The following is a 21,397-nucleotide window of genomic DNA, read 5'->3' as shown; positions in this document are numbered from 1 at the left end:
AATGCCCATAGTGAAGCATTTGCTAAAACACACAACAAACATAAACACACATTCATTACTGAAATCCTTTCATATGTAAAGTATAATGCTCTGCAGTCCAATTTAACACATTTCACTACTTCCTGGTCAAAGAATGTGGCTAACACTAGTCAACTTACGAATTTGGGGGATTTTACGAAAGGGAAATTGGGGAATTTTTACTGCCGGCTTGGAGTTTGCAGTGAAGGTCCATTATGCGATCAGCTGAGAAAACTCGTCTGTCCCTGGAGAGCGAGGTCAATTTGACGAGGAAGAGTGTTTGCGGAAAAGCTTGAGCCACATGCATTAAGGAGCCCCGGTTAGGCCCTTAAATAATTCATACTGAGACATCCTACGCACCGACTGCCATCACACACTCGGACAATAAAGGAATGCTAACGAGAGAGAGAGAGAGAGAGAGATGTTTGACTGAAAAAGTCCACTGAATGAATGTGTTCCAGGTGTCAGACAGGCTTATTTACAAATGCCATCGCCCCATCCATCCATCCATCCATCCATCCATCTACCTATCTATCTTGAAAACAAGACTTCTCAAGACACTGTACCTCTTAAGACTGTATTCATCCATTCATTGTTTCATTTATTCATCCATCCATCCATTTATCTATCCATCAATCCATCTATCTATCTATCTATCTATCTATCTATCTATCTATCTATCTATCTATCCATCCATCTATCAATCCATCCATCCATCCATCCATTTTATCCATTCCTTCATTTTTTTCATTTATTCCTCCACGTTCTTCTTGATGTGTCCCATTTTATCGCTATCAGGTCTCAGCTTTGTTGTAGCCTTAGAGTAATTTTCACATAAACACACACAGAAGCCTAACAGAAAATTTGTAAGTGGGCACAAATAATAAAATTAAATCTCATCAAACTTCTAAATCTGACATTAGAAATGTTCAGCTTTGAGTAGCTGTCCCACATGTGTGAATACAGGTCAGTAATGACGGGCCATATTCCAAGTGCATAGTGAGGATTTAATGCAGAAATTCAGACCCCAGATTTAACTATAGAATTGAGTGCTAATTAGACAGCTGTGAGGGATTTGCCGAAAACGTGTCTCGGTTACGCAGGATTGTAGATTCCTGTCCTAGATTTAGCATCTCTTGGTTACGTTAAGTTGTGCATACCATTAAATGTTAGAGCATGGTATAAGAGAAAAAGAATAATAATAATAATAATAGCATGCGCTGGATCAAGTGCTATTTTATAAGCTAATGAATAATGTGTGGAAGCCATTTTGTTACATGAAATCAAATTTAGGACTATCAACATATAGACAAAATACTAGACTCCTATTACAGTCCGTACCGGATTTCCCTGAGGTTTTATTGCGCTTGATTTTGCTGCGGCTTTTTTCCCCCAAAAAATTTTGCGAGTTTTTTTTACTCGAATTGACGAAACTGCAACTGCACGAAATTTTCACAGTAATGTTTGCTGGTAAGTGAGACCTTTAAGCGGTACTTATTTTCATCTTTGGCGGAATGCTTTGGCGTTGTGATGACGTCACATGACGGGTCTTGGCCCAAATCTGCGGTAATTTTGAAAAACTTTAAAAAAGCTCCTTGATTTTGCTTGATTTTGCATCCTGGAGGGACCGCTATTAGATTTATTTCACTGCTCGGCAACTTCTCGTTCATTCTCATTGTGTTACTTCGTATTACATTTGACAGCGAGAAAATACGCAGTCCATATTTTCTATCCCCCGAATTTTTACGACGTTTAAAGGCAAGGGATTGCGTTTTAAAGGTGGTGATCTAGGTGCTGTTGTAAAACCCTGTGTCTGATGTTTCTATTCAAACACGAAAAACTGGCACAAAAAAAGGCATTAATTACGAGCAGGTGATTTTTTATCATTTTGAAATCGACTTAGATAACTGTGTAACCAGACTCTGAATACACAAACTTCCCCCAATAAAAATATCAACATAACTTTTTAGTCACCGATGCTGACTACAGCCCGATACGTGTTAAATCCAAATTTAGCATAATACTAGAACACAAGGAGATCAGTTTAATCGTTAATGTTATTAACATAGCACATTGGGTTGTGTGGTAAATAAAAAAACCAATGCTCGTTCTAGGTCTTCCAAGATGGAAGAGGATGGAAAAAAGGCAGCAATCGGTCGCACCGCAACAAATCCAGAGAAGATAAACAGCCTCAGTTCGGTGCGTCTCTCAGGAAAATGCACAGGATTTCATAATAAGCCACGTTGAGAACAACCTTCAGTGTAATCTTTAGTATTATCCCCAAACCTAATCCAAACAGACGGCTGTTAGAACATTTTTGGAAAGGTCAACCGCTTAACACATCTCTGTCATCTTTCATTTTGGCACCCTCCGAGCGCTTGACCTCTCGTGCAGTGTTTAGGCCAAATGAACACGACGGATGCAGAGAGAGAGAGAGAGAGGGAAAAAAAACAACACACTCATGGTGCAGGGAAAACACCGGATGCAGTAGAACCACGGAGAAGGAATAATATAATGCAATGTGACATCCTAAGGTCATGATATATTACAATTTCCATAATCCAGACGATTTTAAACCAATTACCGTATGTGATTTTTAACATTTTTTTATAAATTTTGCATTTGTATTTGCAACTCGGAACGATAGGCTATGTTTCTTCCAAACACATGCAGCATCTTCAGATCAGGTCAGGTTAATCACACAGTAACACGTTTAAGTTGCCTATATTTTGCGATACATTATTATACCTTATATACCATTATAATATCGCGATGACGCAAAAACGATACGATATACTGTTACACGACACACTGGTTTATTCTAATCATGTTCAGGCTTTAAAGGAATTAAAGGTACTAGAAGGTGCAGGAAACATGTTTAACCTTCAATCAGCATCTACAGAGAAGCAGCAGCAGCAGCATCACCCCACCCTTTATCCCCAGCATCAGCATCAACATCAGCATCATATCGACCTACCATTCCGCGCCAGCTGATCCCGGTCCTCTCTCTCTTTCTCTCTCTTTCTCTCTCTCTCTCTCTTTCTCTCTCTCTCACTCACACACACACACACTCACACTCTTATTCACAACATCCCGATTGGGCTACATGGATCAACACCACGATGATGCAGAGAAAATGGAGAGACTGATGGAAGAAGAAGAAAAAAAACAAAGGTTAAAGAACAAAAAAAGAAGAGTGAGGGAGCCGAGAAAGGCGATGCTGAATCACACGGTCCGATGTCCTCTTGCGACCATTGTGCTGCAGGATGCTGGATGTACCATTGTAAGGGGAAAAAACAGGGGGGAGACTAGGAGGGAACAGGGGTTGCTGTGGCAACAGAACGGAGCTGTTCGTGACGCCAGAGAGACTGTGGGTATGAAAAGCCATGAGGGTCAGAACGCTCTGGAATGAATTGGACGTAGAAAAGGGTCAGCTGCAACTAGGCCAAATAAGATACAGGAAGTTGGAAGTAGGAAGCCATGGTAATGCTGCAGTTTAAATTATGAGCACGTTAAAGTGCTTTTTGACCTCGGATGCACGTGAATATATTGTTAAATATTGTTAATATATTGAGACCTTTAAAACAAAATTAGGCACATTTCATAGGTGTGCTTTAATAAATGCAAATGGTTAATAATCATTAAATTGCTGTGGTGTCGCTGCTGAAGACAATACAATCCCTCATATAATTTGCAAAGGTTTTAATGGTTATAATGGGAATTGTGTTGGTTGTAATGGAAACTGTATTGGTCCCTGTGGGCCTCTACAAGTAGTTTGTTGCTTTCTGTTGGTGGCATGTTATGTCTAGTGGATACCATTAAGGACCTACATCCTTAATACGTTCCAGCTGCATAATGGAAATCATTTTTCTTTTTTTAAAATGACACATCATACTTTTTGTTGTTTCGGTGAAACAACAGCTTCCCTTCTATCTCTCTCCTGAAGTTACAGCAAAAAACGAAAGCTTGTACCGCAAAGAAGCGTAAACCCCTCTGTCCTGAAGATGTCGGAAAACATAAAGTTACAGCTTTAACTTCAGATTGTTACAAAGCGCTGACACTGGAGACTCCTTCCATGAATGTTAAATAAACGTTTCTTACAAGTAAAAACCTTGACAAGGTGATTATACGGAGCGTCCGCCGGACAAGCTGTTACTATAGAAACAATAACATTTGAATTACAGCCAACGCTACATCGTAGCCGTGCTATTACAGAAAAAATTAATCAATGCCTTTCGACCAATCAAATTTCAGGATTCAACAGAGCTGTGATAGAAAGCACTATCATAAATACATCGCAAGTAATAAAGCTGTTAATTTAACGTTTAGTTAATCTTTGACTGTGTTACTCTTTATTCTTCTTCTTTGTGTGAAATAAATGAAAAGATTTAAATGTTTTTTTTTTTAATGTACGAGAATGACTTACACAGCTCCTGACAACCGAGTCAGTCGATTCTAATCTGGTTTTCCTCTTCATTTATTTATCACATCTTTTAATCTGCACTTATTACATCTTCTTGATGTTAATCTTATCTGACCAATATTAGAGAAAGGAGAGAAAGAGAGAGAGAGAGACAGAGAGAGAGAGAGACTGTGGACATAGTGACGTTTGGATGTTTGGAGACAGTGAGGTGTCTATTAAAGGTCCGGTATGTTTAATAAAACATTGAGCTTCTTTATAAGGTCTTTTTCATCGCCCCTCTGTGAACACTATAATCCTAATTACTCACATAAAACTGATTTGTTAAAGCGAGCAGCTCTGCACTGGTGTTTTTTATAACCATAGTCAAAACGGGCCAGCAATTTGGATTTTGTTTTCGTTTATTTGTTAAAAATATCTAATGAATATGGATTTAATAATCGTTTAGTTTTGGCATAACAGTTTCAAAAATGTTATTTTTCAGTTTTTAAGTGAAAGGATTAAACAAACAAACAAAAAAAAACTCTTCTTAAAAGCCTTCTTAAAAGAAAACGTTTAAAGGTTCGTGAAAAATTAGATAAATATCTTATAATACAACGTTAAGTTCAAAAAGTTTCAGAGATTTAAAAAAATAAATAAACGGAAAATGGAAAAAAATTAAGAAAAGAATGGAAGAACTTAAATTATTAGATTTTAGACTGGAAAATATAACCTGATTTAATATTAGAAAGTATTTCAGTTTTTTTTAAAAAAATAACAAGTTAATTTTTTGTCAAGATTTAAACTGTTCATCAATTTTTTTTATGGAATTTTTTTCTGGATTTAAAATTTTTTGGGGGGAGAAAAAGACATTCTTCTTGAAATCTTACAGTTAAAACTTTGAATGTTTTTAGAGAAAACAAATAAATAAATATACAAAATAAAGGTAAGAACTTTTATTTATTTTTATTTTTAAAAAAGGCAAAATTTTAAGCAAAAAGGAGCAACGCTAAGAGAAAGAGAGATGAACAAAAGAAAAGGATGGACATGAACAGATTTTAGACTGGAAAATAGAAACGCTTTAGATTTAATAAATACTTTAATTATTAAAATGATCAAAATGATCATTTGATCACAAAGCGAGAATGTTGATTGAAAAATGACAAGTCATACTTGTGATCGGTTTATAGTTACCGCTTTAAGTCATTAAGCAAAAGGGGGACGGGACAAATCAAAGACGTTTTACATTTCATCTTCACTCAAATTGTTGCTGATTATAGGCTATAATTTGTAATGAATTGCATAATTTGGTATTAAATCAGTAAAGAAAGGAAAAGAGAAGCATTTTCAGTCCTGCTCTCAGACTGCTGAACGCCACTGTAATGCCGTAGATGCAGAGGAACTGTAAAGAAGTTGATGGAGTTGATATGTAAGATGAGAACTGGTTGCTGGTCTCTGAAGCTTGTCCATGTAATAACTCTTCAGACCCACTAGATGGAGAGGAGTGCGCTGGGAATGTAGTGGACGTGGACGTCACTGAGGAAGGAAGCACTCGGGGGTTTAATTGCTTCCTGCTTCATGAACAAGTCGGTCTGGTCTGGACTCGTTCCAAACACTGCTCGAGTCAAACTGATCAGCTGTAACTCTGATTCTGTGCTGTTTGTTTATCGGGTGGTAATATTTGTTTATAATCATTTTATCCATGTGGTATTATAATCAGTTATATATAACTGAGGGGTGTAATTATATATCAGTGTGACTGTATATCTCGATTTGTGCGTTCATACCATGTATCTATGGATCTACCTACCTACAAAATTACACTATTTATATCGTGTGTGTGTGTGTGTGTGTGTGTGTGTGTGTGTGTGAGAGAGAGAGAGAGAGAGAGAGAGAGAGAGAGAGATTATAATGTTATTTTATTTATCATATTTATAAACTATATTATAGTTCATTCAAAGAGAAATTTCCTGTAGCCTAATTTATGCCGAGAGAAGATTTTATTTTTTGTTTTTTGTTTTTTTGTTTCATCAGTGACAAGAAGTTTGTTTAGCCTTTCTGAAATAAAATAAAGAACTGAACCATTAACATGCAGAATTAGCACACAAATCTTTCCTTCTGCTGTAGACGGCATTTTCATTCTGGTGGCTTGTTAATAACTTTCTGTTATTAACAAGCCCTCAACTTCTCGAGTTCCTGAGGAGTAATTACGGCATCGTGGCGGGGTTCACGTGTGACATCATCGTGGATGGCATTGTGAATGTGACATCTTTGTGGATGTTAATATGAGTGTGATGTCATCATGGACGTTAATATGAATGTGACAGCATCATGGACGTCAGTATGAATGTGACGTCATTGTGTCTGTCAGTGTGAATGTGATTCATTGTGGACGTTAATATGAGTGTGATGTCATCATGGACGTTAATATGAATGTGACAGCATCATGGACGTCAGTATGAATGTGACGTCATTGTGTCTGTCAGTGTGAATGTGACATCATCATGGACGTCAGTATGAATGTGACGTCATTGTGTCTGTCAGTGTGAATGTGACATCATCATGGACGTCAGTATGAATGTGACGTCATTGTGTCTGTCAGTGTGAATGTGACATCATCATGGATGTCAGTATGAATGTGACATCAGCGTGTCTGTCAGTGTGAATGTGACATCATCATGGATGTCAGTATGAATGTGACGTCATTGTGTCTGTCAGTGTGAATGTGACATCATCGTGGATGTTAATATGAATGTGACGTCATCGTGAACGTTAATATGAATGTGATGTCATTGTGGACGTCAATATGAATGTGACATCATCGTGGACATCAGTATAAATGTGATGTCATCATGGACGTCAGTATGAATGTGACGTCATTGTGTCTGTCAGTGTGAATGTGACATCATCATGGACATCAGTATGAATGTGACATCATTGTGTCTGTCAGTGTGAATGTAACATCATCATGGACGTCAGTATGAATGTGACATCACTGTGTCTGTCAGTGTGAATGTGACATCATCATGGATGTTAATATGAACGTGACGTCATCGTGGATGTTAATATGAATGTAACGTCACTGTGGACGTCAGTATGAATGTGACATCATCATGGACGTCAGTATGAATGTGACGTCATTGTGTCTGTCATTATGAATGTGATTCAGCATTCTCAGCAGCGGACGTCTATAGCTACCAGTTTAGCTGTTAAAAGGCTTTGTGACGTTGTTCAATATCTCATATTTGCTTTCGTGCTTTTTTTGCGATTTAAAAAAACCCGACTTTTTTCCGACTTATCATTTTTATTGTTAACTGTCTCTGTAAATTCAGTATTTGGACTCAAGGACTTGAGTACACAGGAAAGAGCATCTCTTTGATATCTTATATAACTAGACACCGATTTCTATGTGCATCCTGTGTAGTAGGAACCGGAAGGGCGTAGACTAAGTAAAGTTATCTATAGTGACTCATCGAAAGAGCTGTTCATTACAGTCTGTGAGTCTAAAGGTCACAGGTTCAGTCCCAGCTTATGATTACCTTCCCTATAGCCTCGCCTAGTGCCCTTCATCATCCTGCTCTAACAGCTACTATAATTTCCATTGGGCAAAGTGCCAGAAAAATCCAATGTGTGGCCATCAATGTGTGATTTAATGAGATGGAAAGAGTCAGTGATGTTAATGCTGATACTGATACACCTCCCTTGCTGTGATTTTCTCCTGTTTTTTTTTCACTTGGGAGATTTTGCACGTACAATTCAACTTCCTACTGCAGTAAATTATCTCAGCATATGCTCCAGAGACTCGCATTTTCCAAAAACTGCTGGTACAGTACGCTTATAATTTGTTTCATGACACTTCCTAAACTCATCTTATATTACACTCGTAGCATAAAATATATTCATCCTTACCATCTGGGAAAACACAATCAGTATAACTTGAGGATTTTGCTATAAAATACAGGTTTATATCAGTGCGTTCATTCTAATGCGTTATGGTTTCTATAGTAACGGCTCGTTCACAGCGACTTGTACGGCAGACACACATCATAAAAGCATTTGTTTAACATTTGTGGAAGGAGTCATCAGTGTCAGAGCTGTGTGACAGTCAGACTTTGTAACTTTAGATTTTCAAGCATTTTCAGGACAGAAGAGTTCATGCTTTGCGGTTTCTTGGTGACATGACAAGCTGGGTTTCAAAAAAAATCTTAAACTTCAAAAGAGAGCGAGAAAGACAGAAAAGGCTGGTGAGGGAATGACTGTTTTAACGTAAGTGAGAACAGGAATTAATTTGTCGAACGCCGACGTTCCACACCATTAGATGTAACTATAAACGGATAAAAAGTATGACGTGCTGTTCTTTAATGAACGAAAAATGGACAGTAATTTGGCACATTGATGTGGTATAAGAGGAATAAACCATTTCAGGATGTTCAGGTGTTCTTTGAAAATAATTCACTTCCACACATCACACCATGCCGTTTTTGATTCTTTTCCTATAGCAGCATGACATGGAGTGTTTTATTCCTTACATAGAACACAGAGGAAACGTTTTTCTAAAAACACAATGTATACGATTCCCAACTTTACCTCGGATGTAGTCCGTTGGCTGAGACAAGCTTAGCACCAGAGGAATGAGGCTACTGTTGCTAAGTCATGGACGTTTATAGCTACCAGGTTAGCATCAGACTGATCAGGTAGGGGGCCAGGCACTATTGCGTGAACATGAAATTGTATGTTAGAAGCATAATAAGGCTTGTATGTGAAACTGTGTAATAAATTAGCGTTACTAAGCCAGATGATGTCTGTTGAGGTGACTGTGTGACGATTCAAGTTTACAGTTTGTACAATGTTAAACTGGTAACTACAAATCTTCCTGGTTGTTAGATACATTTCTCTGTTTACATTTCATCCGGCTCTTTTAAAGCTATAAAGGGATAAAAATCTAAAGTAAAGTAATCCCATAATTTTAGGAGCAGTTAAGTCAGTATTTCTCTCTCTGTGCATTCTCTCTTGCTCTCCCTTTCTCGGTTTTCATCTGTGAGGGTTTTTTTCTTGAGGTTAACTGGTGTTTTAACTTCATGTTCTTCAGAGCAGCAGCAAAAGTGCTGACAGAAGCAAATTTCCAGAGCCAAGACAAGCCATTACCAAGCGCACCAATCACACGGCTCGCTCTCCTCCTCCGCTCTTCCCCTCTTTTTTTCTCCCCTCTGGTCTCCCCACGGAGGTTTTCATGTTCTCGGCCGGTAGCCAAACCTGTGCCGTGTTACCTCCCCCAAGATACCGACCTGCACGGCCTGCTGGGAAACGGCCTGCCTGTTTCTAACAGACACGCAGTGTATTCGAAGCGAAAGAAATTAGCTAGACAGACTGTTTCCTGCTGTAAACAGGGTGAATATGATGAGCAGAGCTGCGGTTTATTAACCCGAATCATTCTTTTAGGATTCAAATTAAACACTGAGGCATTACTATTAAATGATATGGATTAAATAATATGAATTAAAAAGCTACTATTCAAATTAATTATTTTTTTATCTATATATTGAATGAATATATTAGAATGATAATTCAAAATATTTTATTAGCTTAAGTTATTATTTTATTAATAATAAAAATGTACTATACTATATATACTATAATGTAATATACCATACCACTATACTAAACATTTGAGAGATTTGAGAGTCATTTGAGAGATGCTCTGTACTGTACTATACTATGCTATACTATACTATATTGTACTGTACTATACCATACAGTATTCTAAACACAGTCATTTGAGAGATACACTATGCTGTACTATACTGTACTATACTATATTATACTATACTATAATGTACTATACCATACACTGTACTAAACATTTAGCCACTTGAGAGATGTTTGGTACTATACTATACTATGCTATACTGTACTGTACTGTACTGTACATTATACAAAATATACTCTCTTACCAGGGCAACTTACCATATTATACAAAACTATACAATACTATGCAGTACTACACTTTATTAAACTATTCCATTGCTTTAATATACTATAATATGCTATGCTATGCTGTACTGTACTATACTAAACTATACTATGCTGTACTGTGTTGTTACATTATTGTATTTTGTGAATTGTTTTGTATGCTGTTGTATTTTATTATACTCACAGTCTCCTCTGTTATAACAATTGTGGTGTGAATGTAAAAAACCAAAAAAAACAAAACAAAAAGATACTCTGAGTTTGTATAATGGGATGTTTAATATTAGAAGCATAAATCAATGATGAAGTTTACATGTTCAAAACAAGAACTAAATATTTGGCATTGATTATTCAAATCTTTAAACACTGGAAATCTGGCAAAAAAAAAAAAAACATTAAAATGAGAAAAAAAAAAGTTATTTTAGCAACAAACAACCAAAAAAAAGGTTTACAACAGCAGCAAAGAAAATCCGAAATAGATCGACTGAACATGTTTATGAAGTAAACTTGGTGAGGTAACACAGTGTTTTTCTGCATCTGGGGTAAATATAAAGACTCGGGCCATAATCACGTGTTGTTGTCTTTCCTTCGCTATCGTTTCGTTCCTCTCTGTCTTTCCGTGGTTAGGTTTAAAATAGGCCGCGTTTGACTCGGCTCCGGGTTCTGCTCCAGAGTGTGATGTTTAAAATCCTGTCTACCCTGCCATTTGTGGCCAGAAGCGGCATTTTTCCTCTTTTAGTCATCCACACAGTGCCACACGCTGGAGCACACACACACACACTGAAACTACATTAACCTGAGAAGACTTAATACGGCTGATACGTGAGAAAACACGCCTTGTCTTTGAAACTGAGATGACGTCATGGTTGCGGGAGAAAGCGTGTGTTACTCAGACCACTGGTTCAAAGGTGAGCGATGAGGCCAGCGATGGAGGGGGAGGGGAAACGGGGGGTTGCTTCAGACCAGGCCAAGGAATTCAGAAGTTGAATGCCTACGTCTCATTCCTGAGGCCATCTTTGGCAACCGAGCAGAGACGAGAGAAGAGCGTGACTGTGAATACCCAATAGATCTGCTCTCTATATTATCTAACATTCTCTATTTTCTAACAGCAGCTCTGACAGTAGTGCAGGTTTCTATTCATGCACTGTTCTAATACGGTATTATTTCTATAGTAATAACTTACACTGGGACTTTAATAATAAACAAACCTGAAAAAAGTGTTGATATGTAACAAAGATGTATAATTTTCCATAGGGAGGTTGTTTATGTAACATTTATGGAAGGAGTCTCCAGTATCAGTGCTTTGTAACAGTCAGTAGGTTTTTCCACTACAGGAAAGTCTTCAGGACTGTACACTTAGTCATGTTGCTTTTCTTGGTAACGTGTTTATTTTGTCTTAAATGGTCTGATGCTGCCATGCAAGGCGCTGGCTTGCCATCAGGAGCAACTTGGGGCTCAGCGTCTTGCCCAAGGACACTTCGGCACGTGGAGTCATGTGGGCCGGGAATCGAACCATCGCCTACAATTAGTGGACAACCTGCTCTACCACCTGAGCTACAGCCGCCTAACGTCAAGAGAGAGAAAAAGTAGAGCAACTATAACATAAGTGAGAACAGGAACTAACTTGTTGCATTAAATGTAACTGTAAATGGATAAAAAGTGTGTCGTGGCAGGTTGCTGTGTTATAACACGAATAAAACACTCTGTGTCATGCTGTTTAAGGAAAACAATCCACTTCAAGGTGGTAACAGCAACACCGCTCCATCACACCACCTCGCTGTTAATTATTTTCCCTGAACAGCATGACACAGAGTGTTTATTACCTAATATAGAAGTTTGTATCACCCAGAAACAACTGAGCGATGTCTCAGACTTTTCCAACGCAGCCATAAGTGAGTTATTTAACAGTACACATGTTGGTTCAAGACTAAATCCAGACTCATTAATTCTCCATTCATTCCACACTGTAGGTGTTAATTGATGCTTTGCTGTGCGTAGCCTGTGAGTGTTGAAGGTTAATGGGTTTGTGTTTTGGAAACAGGAGAAGACAAAGTAAGACAAAAATCCCTGCTGGACACAACACTTCAACACCTCCTCGTTGTGTTTCACTCCCAATAGACAAGCGGTTTCTATAGAGACGCTGCCTGTGTGTGTTGTGTGTTGTGTGTTGTGGAAGAGCTGAAATAACTACATACATTTTGAGTAGTACGTCAAATATCATTTCATTAGAAATAAGATTAATGAATGTCAGTGAATAAATATATGATTATTGATGTTTTATATTTACATATATTAATTTAAAAAATAATGATATAATACTATATTTCTATAATAAGGTATACTATATACATAATATATTGATATTTACTCATATATATATATATTAAATTAATTAATAAAAATAGCAATTAATGAGTACTATAAATAAAAAAGGAACACTATAGATAAATATACAAAATGACATGACGAGTCAATAATGACTATTTCTGTATTTATTGTTTATTTATGTCTGCTCCTTTTTAAGCCTTATTACTCTTTTTGTATTTATTATTTATTTATTTATTTCCTTAACATTAATTTATCTTTATTTATTTATTTATTTATTACATTTTCATATTCATTGATTTCCTCAGTAGTTAACGCTGTACAAATTATTTCTGTATTTTCTTGTCCCTAGGATAATGAGATTTTGTACGCATCTCTGCGCTCTCACTGGTCAACAATATCAGGTCAAAAGGTTGCTATAGAAACACGCGGAATGTTGCTATGATGCTCAGTGGTGTATCTTATTATCAAACAAACAAACTAACTAACTAACTAACTAATTGACTAACAAATAAATATATAAATGAGAGATAATTAAAATATAAATGCAGACATAAATAATGAATATGTTTATTTTTTATTCACATTAATTGAATACAAAATGAATTCATTAAAGAATTAAAATTTGTTGGAGGCATTTATTAGCCAATTATTTTATCTCCTGTTATTATTATTATTATTATTATTATTATTATTGTAACTATGTTCTGTGATCTTGCATTACAACAAACACCCAGTAGTCAATGGAAGGAAGGTGTCTCATTACTCTTCATCTCCTCCCAGCCACGAGCAGCAGCATGGGGTTCCAGATTGGCAGTTTTCCCCCTTTTTAAATCATCCTTGATGCAATTAAAACGAATACCATCTGGTCTGCTTTTCTATCTTCTGCTGGTTTTTTTTCCATAACAATATGCAGTATATTATTATGCAACTAAAATGCAACCAAAACATGAAATATTTTATTAACATACATTTTATTCCATGGATTTAGAGGAGGGAATTTGGGAGAGCTGGCTTTCAACGATAATTAAATGAAAAGATGTAAAAATGTTCAAACGTATGTAAAAAGATTATGACAGGATTCTTATATTTGAATGGAACCTTAGTGTGTTCTCCATCTCATCTCAGTGCAGTTCTTTAGTCCGGTGAGAACGCTCTCGGGTGATCACCCTGGGGTATGAAGATGTCTGAGAAAGCGACTCGACTCTGAGTCGACTCACCTGCAGAAAATGAATCAAACATGATGCATTGTGTGTTTTTTTGTGTGTTTTTTTTGTAGATATGAGCTGTGAAACTGAGCCAAAGGACCTCTCTATGTAGCGCTGCAGAAATTATGTGTTTTGGATGTAGATTTGGAACGATAAACAACAAACTAAATACTGGATGTGATGCACAAAATTTACAAATGAGATATTAATATAATTATCTAATTATTAACCTAGTGCTCGATGTCCCATAAATAAGTTTTAGGAGGATGTTTTCAGCTGTACACACCTTGTTTTAAAAAAAAAAAAAACTTTTACTCAGACACTTTGAACACTTTTGAAGCTAGTGTGACATGATACAGTATCTCTACAACAGGTCTAACAAGTTTCTGTACCGCAAGCTGAAGAGAAGAACGATTCTGATTTCCTTATCTCTCTTGCACCAAATATTTTTTTTGCAGCATTAGAAGTCAATTGCTAGCCTTGCTTGCTTGCTTGCGTCATAATGTGAAACTGGTGGTAGCAACTAGCACAGAGCGCGTAGGATCGGATTGCCTGGAATATCAGGAAGAATTGCACACAAATGTCAGGTTTAAACACAGCTAAATATCACTACACTACAGTTCCTGGTCACTGCAAATCCTATATTTCTTTGTAGGCGTGTGTATTTTTTCGAATAAATTTTCTACATGCGCCTCACCTCCAGCAAACAAGGCAGATAAAACTGCTGTACTGAGGTACAGAAACCATAAGGCGAAGGGATGGAATATTTTTTAATCAATATTTTGATGCATCTTAAAATATAAAATTTAAAAACTAAACATAAGTTAGTAATAGTTGGTCAGTTCTGTTTCATGCAAAGTGAAGTGCATAGCTTTCAAAGGGGATTTTGCTTATTTCGATGCGTTCGTGAGTTTATGAAGTCGCTAAAAATCTAAAATGGCTGCTTCTTGGTTTCTGAGTTTAAGGAGTTCAATAAAATGTCAGATGCTCATCACACCGCAGAACGTTTGCTTTGCTATCATTAGTGTGTGTGTGAGTGAATGGGTGAATGAGACCAGTGTAAAGTTAAAAAGCGCTTATATAAGTGCCGGCCATTTACCATTTATGGTGCAAATAGTGTAATAACTATAGCAATCCAAATAAGGTACATAAATATGACACCAAAAATATACTTTTGAGATTTTCACATATTTACAGAACGGGAAAATGTTTAACCCTGTTGCACTACCAACTACCAACTAAATCTGGCAACCTCAATCCAAAAGAAATGACAATGACTTGGCAACCCTAAAATGGATATGTGAAACTTGAGGATGTGGCAACTCTGAGAGCAGGCTGTTAGTGAGTTATAAGGATCTGGCAACCCCAGGGAAGCCAATCCCTCTCAGCTGCAATGGCTTACTAGTTTGGAGAAGAAGCGCACACACAGTGCAGCCGTTCTCCGAGTGATTCAAGCCGGACAGGAAAAGCACAGAGAGCCGTCTGGGAGGATTAATAACGTGTAAAAGAAGTGTGTGAAGAAGGAGGAGAGGGGTTCGGGTGGTAAAGCGGAGGATTTGGGGCTCGGATGTGCGCTCGGATCAACCTGTTGGACTTGAGAAGGAGAGGAAGGAGAGGAAGGAGAAGGAGAAGCTATTCATTTCTCAGTGTGGAGGTGATGCTGGAGCTGAAACGCACTACACTGTAACCTTTACCTGGCCTTTCACACTGTACAGGTGAGTTTACTCTCTACAGCAGCTTCATGTGGGAGCTTTTCATCTCCAGCTCTGCAGGTTATAGAGTTAAACACCAACCACCTGGGAGGGGAGAGGGGGAAGAAAAGTTTGTGAGGTCTGATCAGAGCCTTGGACACCTTTCTGATTCTTTCTGCTACTCTGACAAACTTTCTTATACTTTCTAGTGCAAGCTTTCTAAATCCAGGGCTTTAGTAGTTACATATAGGCTACAAGTGTGTGTGTGTGTGTGTGTGTGTGTGTGTGTGTGTGTGTGTGAGAGAGAGAGAGAGAGAGAGAAAAACAGACTTGAATACAAAATGGTTAAAATCAGTAAGAAAAAAAATGAATTTTTATATTTTTGTTTTCACTTTCATGTTCAAATCATTTTAATGTTTTTTTTTGTTGTGTATTTTTTTAAGGGCTTTGTTTGTAAATCCAGATACTACCACCACCATGTTTTTATTTTATTACTTTTTTTTTTTTTAACCTTTTTATAGCACTGATAAACTGGTTGAAGGATAAAATATTTTCGTGCACAGTTCTATACTACCTTTTCTTGTTCACGTTGTGTTTATAGGTGTTAAAAATGGGGTTTATTTAAACAGCGCCTTTGTCAAAGTCATGGTTGATTTTTAACAAAATGTAACAGGAAGAATCTTACACAGTTTAATGGTTGTGGTTAGCGCTACTGTAGTGTGTGTTACTCTTCAGGATCTGTTTGTAATCCCATAAACTACCATCACCAAGTTTCAACAAAAACAAAAGAACTTTTAGAGCATCTTCATAGCACTGATCAACCGTATCGTCAATTAAAACCAGCTAGAGGATCAAATCTGAGCGTCTTTTCATGTATAGTCATATTCCTTATTTCCATGTTCAGTTCATTTTTGTAAATGTTTATAAGAACATTTGCTTTGCATGTTGCTTCTCAGGCTCTGTTTGTAAACTTGAAAAACCCGCCACTAAGTGTTTCTACCTTTTATAGCACTGATAAAACTGGTTGGATGGTAAAATAAAAAAAAAGTGCTTGGTTCTACTATTTCATCTTTTCTAGTTCAGGAAAAATTAATTTTTGTAAAAAAAAAAAAATTATATATATATATAAAAGAGTTATGTTTATACAGCGCCTTTTGTGAAACTCACGGTCACTCAACAAAATCCGACCAAAAGAGCATTACACGGTCGCATACAGATGTATGTTACTCTAAAGGTACTGTTTTTACTCCTAAACACTACCACCACCAGGTTTCAACTTGAACTTTAGGAGGGTAAAATTGCCTTTTGCGCATAGTTATATTCCTTCTTTCAGTGTTCAGTTTGTTTGTGAATATTAACAATCATTTTTGTTTATAGAGGACCTTTTCTCAAACTCGGGGTCGCCTAACTAAACCAAAACAATCACACAATAACGTGCAAGCCTACAAACCTTTTGACCTTGTGTGTGTTTTCGGCACAAGATTAGTCAAACTAAATGTTATGATACATTTTGTTTATCATATAAAATAAAATCTCTTTAATTCAGGCCTTGAATGATTTTATCTTCAGCAACTCAGATAGAAATAATAATAATAATAATAATAATTATTATTATTATTTGTAGCAGTGATATAATATTGAAATTGCGATACTTTTTTATTTTGATATAAAGTATAGAGAGTATCATGAGGGTTTTAAAATAAATAAATAAATAAAGCCATCCAACTGCATTGTTGTGACCAGAAATAATTAAACTGAATGTCCTTATTTTATTTTTAGGCCTTCCTTCTGTAACCTTTTTTTAAATTTCATGTAAAAGATTTAACAAAGACTCTCTTGCAGAAAAAAGGGCTTGTATGGACATTCACCTGGTGTATTTTCAGTTATTTTAACATAAAAAAAACCTAGTAATTATATCAATCAAATACAATTTTATGCGACTGTTAAAACACGTCGAAATATGTATTAAAAAAAATAAAAATTATATTTGCACATTGATTTTCACAAGTAAAATCCAGGCAGCAGCATATTTTCTTACAAAAGTCCTTGAACTGTGTTTTTTTCCCCCTCCCGTAATGTGGCCTGCAAAACTCAATCGTGATAAATAAGTGAAAATATCTCGAGTGTATCATTTTATTCGTCTTTAAGCTCAGCCATGCGATAACAGATGCTTTTATGTGTAAATATCTACATCCAAAGGCACGCACTTGTATATTTTTAATAGCGAATTCAGCTGTGACTCTTTCCTCAGATTCTCAGACAGATTTACAGTCTCATAAAGCTTCCAATTAGCTGCTGAATTGCTCTGGCGGCTGATTATGAGGTGTAAAGACAAAATCGTCTTGGTTTTCTTGAAAGCTGTGAGTAGACTAGAAGATGAACCGCATTGTGCTGAAAATTTCTGCACTGCTTTCCATTTCGACCGCTGGAGTAGACCTGCGATCTTTAATTTTCATCTTTTTGGCCATTGGTGGTCAAGTTCACGCACTAATCTGTTGTGTGTGTATCTCGAGTAAATAAGTATACTGATCACATGACAACATGAAATAAATAACGATAGCACTTCCTTTTTGATTCCATTCGGTTTCGTCTGTATTTTGGCGTGTCTCTGAGCAGCAGCTCCTGTAGTCTGGGAATCTGAAAGGCAAATCATCCAGATGTAAAAATGTTAAGGACCAACACACACTTTTTTTTTTTTTTTTTTTTCTGTCTGTCCTCGTCCTCTTGTTGTTTATAGCTCTATATTGAACACCATTTTGAACTTGAGGTCTTGTTAATATTGACTGTGATACGATTGAACTTACTAATACACACTTTTTAAGCCTCTTAAAGAGATGTTTTGGCCAAAGATTGCCCCATATTTGTCATATTCGGCGGGTCAGAGTTTGAATTGGCGAATCTTTCAGTCATTCGGTCCTCTCTCGTTCACCGGAACATGGGCGATATGATGATATAACACCAATATCGTGATCAGTCGTGTCGCAATAAATTTTTCTGATGGATATCACGGACATCGTGAAATGTTTTAAGTGAATTATTTAATTAAAAACAATAAACATATTTATAAACTGACGTCACGTTTTGTATGTAATGTTTAAAATTTTACTTGCTTTTAATTCATATTTTTGTCTTTTTCAATGTCTTTCTTTTTAAAAAGAAAAAAAATTCTAACTAAAAAGTGATTTTGTTTTATAATTTACTAAATGAATATTTAAAAAAATTGTAGCTATTTTTGGATACATTTCAGTGTGAGTTATGTTTCATTTATTTATTTATTTATTTATTTATTCATTTATTTTCATTTAGTACTGCCCTTCGGACGTTGAATAAGAGAGTTGCATGTTTCCCAGAAGACAAAATACTAACAATTTACACCGATCATCCTGTTCAAAAGTTTTCACCCCCTCCCCCTGGCTCTAAATGCATCGTGTTGTCTTCTTGCACATCAGTGAACGTTTGCACCTTTTGTAATGGTCATGTACGAGTCCCTCAGTTGTCCTCAGTGTGAAAAGATGGATCTCAACATCACATAGCCACTCACTGTTGGGAAGGGCTCAGGTATGCAGAAGATGCTGGAAAGGTAAAGACTGTGCAGGACCTGGAGGATTTTTCTGAAGAACAGTGGGTAGTTTAACTGCTCAGGACAAAACAAGGGACTCATGAACAACTGTCACAAACCATAAAAACATCATGTTGTTGATCATCCAGGTAACGACACACAGTATTTAGAATCGAGTGTGTGTAAACTTTCCAACAGGGTACTAAATTCAGCTGTTATCTTGTCTTGCGGACTATATGTAAATATCTGCTGTGTGATATAGCTTCTTCAGGACAGGACTAAATAAACATGGGATGTTTATAATCCGTCTTATTTTGTTAACAGTATTAAGATTTTGCAGATTCTGCAAGGGGTATGCAAACTTTTGGGCACAACTGTATACAAGTCGTCGAATGGATTATGAAATGAAATGCCGTTGAACGCCTCATGAGTGATGAGTGACGTTAATTACTGACCGCTACAGTCATTAATGCTACATAAAAAGAAAAATCCACCCTAGAACAGCTTCCACGGTGGTGTTTATAATCCGTTTGTGATGTAAAAGATGTATTTTTCCGATTCGGACTTGACCGAGCTGTTGGTTTGTTCATGGTGTTATTTTACTCCGTCCTCGCTCAGGAAATGCCATCTCTCCGCAGAGGGGTGTCTGTGTGACGTTCGCTCTCGGCAGGAATCTGCACTTTTCCATTCTGTCCCTCGCTCCACGTTCGACCTTCGTCTCTCCAAACACGTCCCGGTTTGGGTTTAAATGTTAGGACAGCTTGATAATGAAGCAGAATAACGTGGTGTGTTGGGATGATTTCTGCTAGGTGGCTGCAGTGTTTTGGTGGCTCGGTTTTGTTAGCTTTGGTTGAAGTATTTCCGTTTCCTGTCTTACCTTCTCGTACTTTCTAGTGCAGTTTTTCATTCGTAATGTTATGTTGTCCTTTAGAGGTTCTGCTTACGTACGTTTGTTCAATTGAATAATAATAATAATGCTTACTGTTGGTAAACCCTGAAACTACCACCACCAAGTGGTTTATAATCTGAGGCTAAAAAAAGGTGTTTACTGATCAACTGGCTGGAGGATAAAATCAGTTTTTGTGCATAATTATATTCTTCTCCTTGTTCAATTTGTGTTCATAAATGCTGATAATAATAATAAGAATAAGAATAGTAGTTATTCAGCATCTTTTCAAAATCGAAGCCACTTAATAAGCTCTGACTAAAACGATCTTATAGCGCTATTATAGTGTGTGCATTATACTTCAAGCTTAATCACAAGAACTACCACCACCATGTTTCAACTCAAGAGGCTAAAACCTGCTTTTGTGTGTAGTTATATGCCTTCTGTCAGTGTTCAGTTTATTTTTGTGAATTTGAATAATATCTTGATTTATACAGCACTTTTCTCAAAGGTGCTTTCTCTTCATTGTTGGTGTTTTGATCGAAGTGTTTCAGTTTCCTGTGCGCTACGGTAACTTCTTTACACTTTATGAATAGACTTATGGATACAGATGGCTTCGTTCTCATGCCTTGTGTTGATCTCACCTTCTAACGTAGTACATGTGTCGGTTTGTGCTACGTAGCAGAAACCGCAAATCGCGTTTTCATGACGAGGTCATTTCCCAGCACTTTGCCTTCCTATCTGGAAAGCAGCAATGTTTCAGCGGCTAGTCAGCCGTTTCTAACGGGAATTATATAAAGCTTGTACAGATGATTCTGCAGAATATATATATATATATATATATAAATATAAAATATATATATATATATATATATATATATATATATATATATATATATATATATATATATAAAATATATATATATATAAAATATAAAATATATATATAATTAGTTGAGAATTTTTTTTAGAAACAACTTGCAGGGATCTCCTGAGGTTTCCCTGAAGATCTTAATGAACACCTCTGTGATTCAAACGTCACCAAAACCCATTCGTATGGGATGAGCTATTCTCGTTTCAGACCCCTCGACGCTGTGTCGTCTTGACGCTGGTGCAACTGGCAACCTTGGTGTTCCACGTTTATATAGCTTAGGAAAATAAATCAGACCGCTGCTTACATCGGGTTTAGTTGTAGCACTTAAAAAGTCATACTTAACAAGAAATAAGGAACTGGTTTTGTCACAACATTTTTAAACTGTTTTCGCTTATTTTGGATGTGTGTGTGTGTGTGTGTGTGTGTGTGTGTGTGTGTATAATTTTTCCGACATGGATATGTCTTGATGA

The 21,397-nt window shown here is 36.7% G+C and overlaps 2 protein-coding genes across 10 annotated transcripts in view; one reads left to right on the top strand and one right to left on the bottom strand.

The window, feature by feature from the left end:
* The window catches only part of mapk10 (mitogen-activated protein kinase 10), a 61,122-nt gene extending 57,866 nt beyond the window's left edge, over positions 1-3,256 (bottom strand). For all 8 annotated transcript variants that reach the window (XM_053648423.1, XM_053648424.1, XM_053648418.1 and 5 more), the window contains exon 1: positions 2,996-3,256. Coding sequence is in view for 6 of the 8 variants with exons in the window: in XM_053648418.1 (XP_053504393.1) it covers positions 2,996-2,998 (3 nt within the window). In the remaining 2 variants the exon portion in view is untranslated. The remainder of the gene's footprint in view (positions 1-2,995) is intronic.
* A 12,081-nt stretch (positions 3,257-15,337) lies between these two features.
* Positions 15,338-21,397, top strand: part of ptpn13 (protein tyrosine phosphatase non-receptor type 13) — a 63,974-nt gene continuing 57,914 nt past the window's right edge. For both annotated transcript variants that reach the window (XM_053648171.1, XM_053648170.1), the window contains exon 1: positions 15,338-15,632. The gene's annotated coding sequence lies outside the window, so the exon portion shown is untranslated. The remainder of the gene's footprint in view (positions 15,633-21,397) is intronic.

This window comes from Ictalurus furcatus, chromosome 18 (assembly GCF_023375685.1).
Source record: "Ictalurus furcatus strain D&B chromosome 18, Billie_1.0, whole genome shotgun sequence".
Taxonomy (NCBI): Eukaryota; Metazoa; Chordata; class Actinopteri; order Siluriformes; family Ictaluridae; genus Ictalurus; species Ictalurus furcatus.
This window is presented reverse-complemented; position numbering and strand designations above follow the sequence as displayed.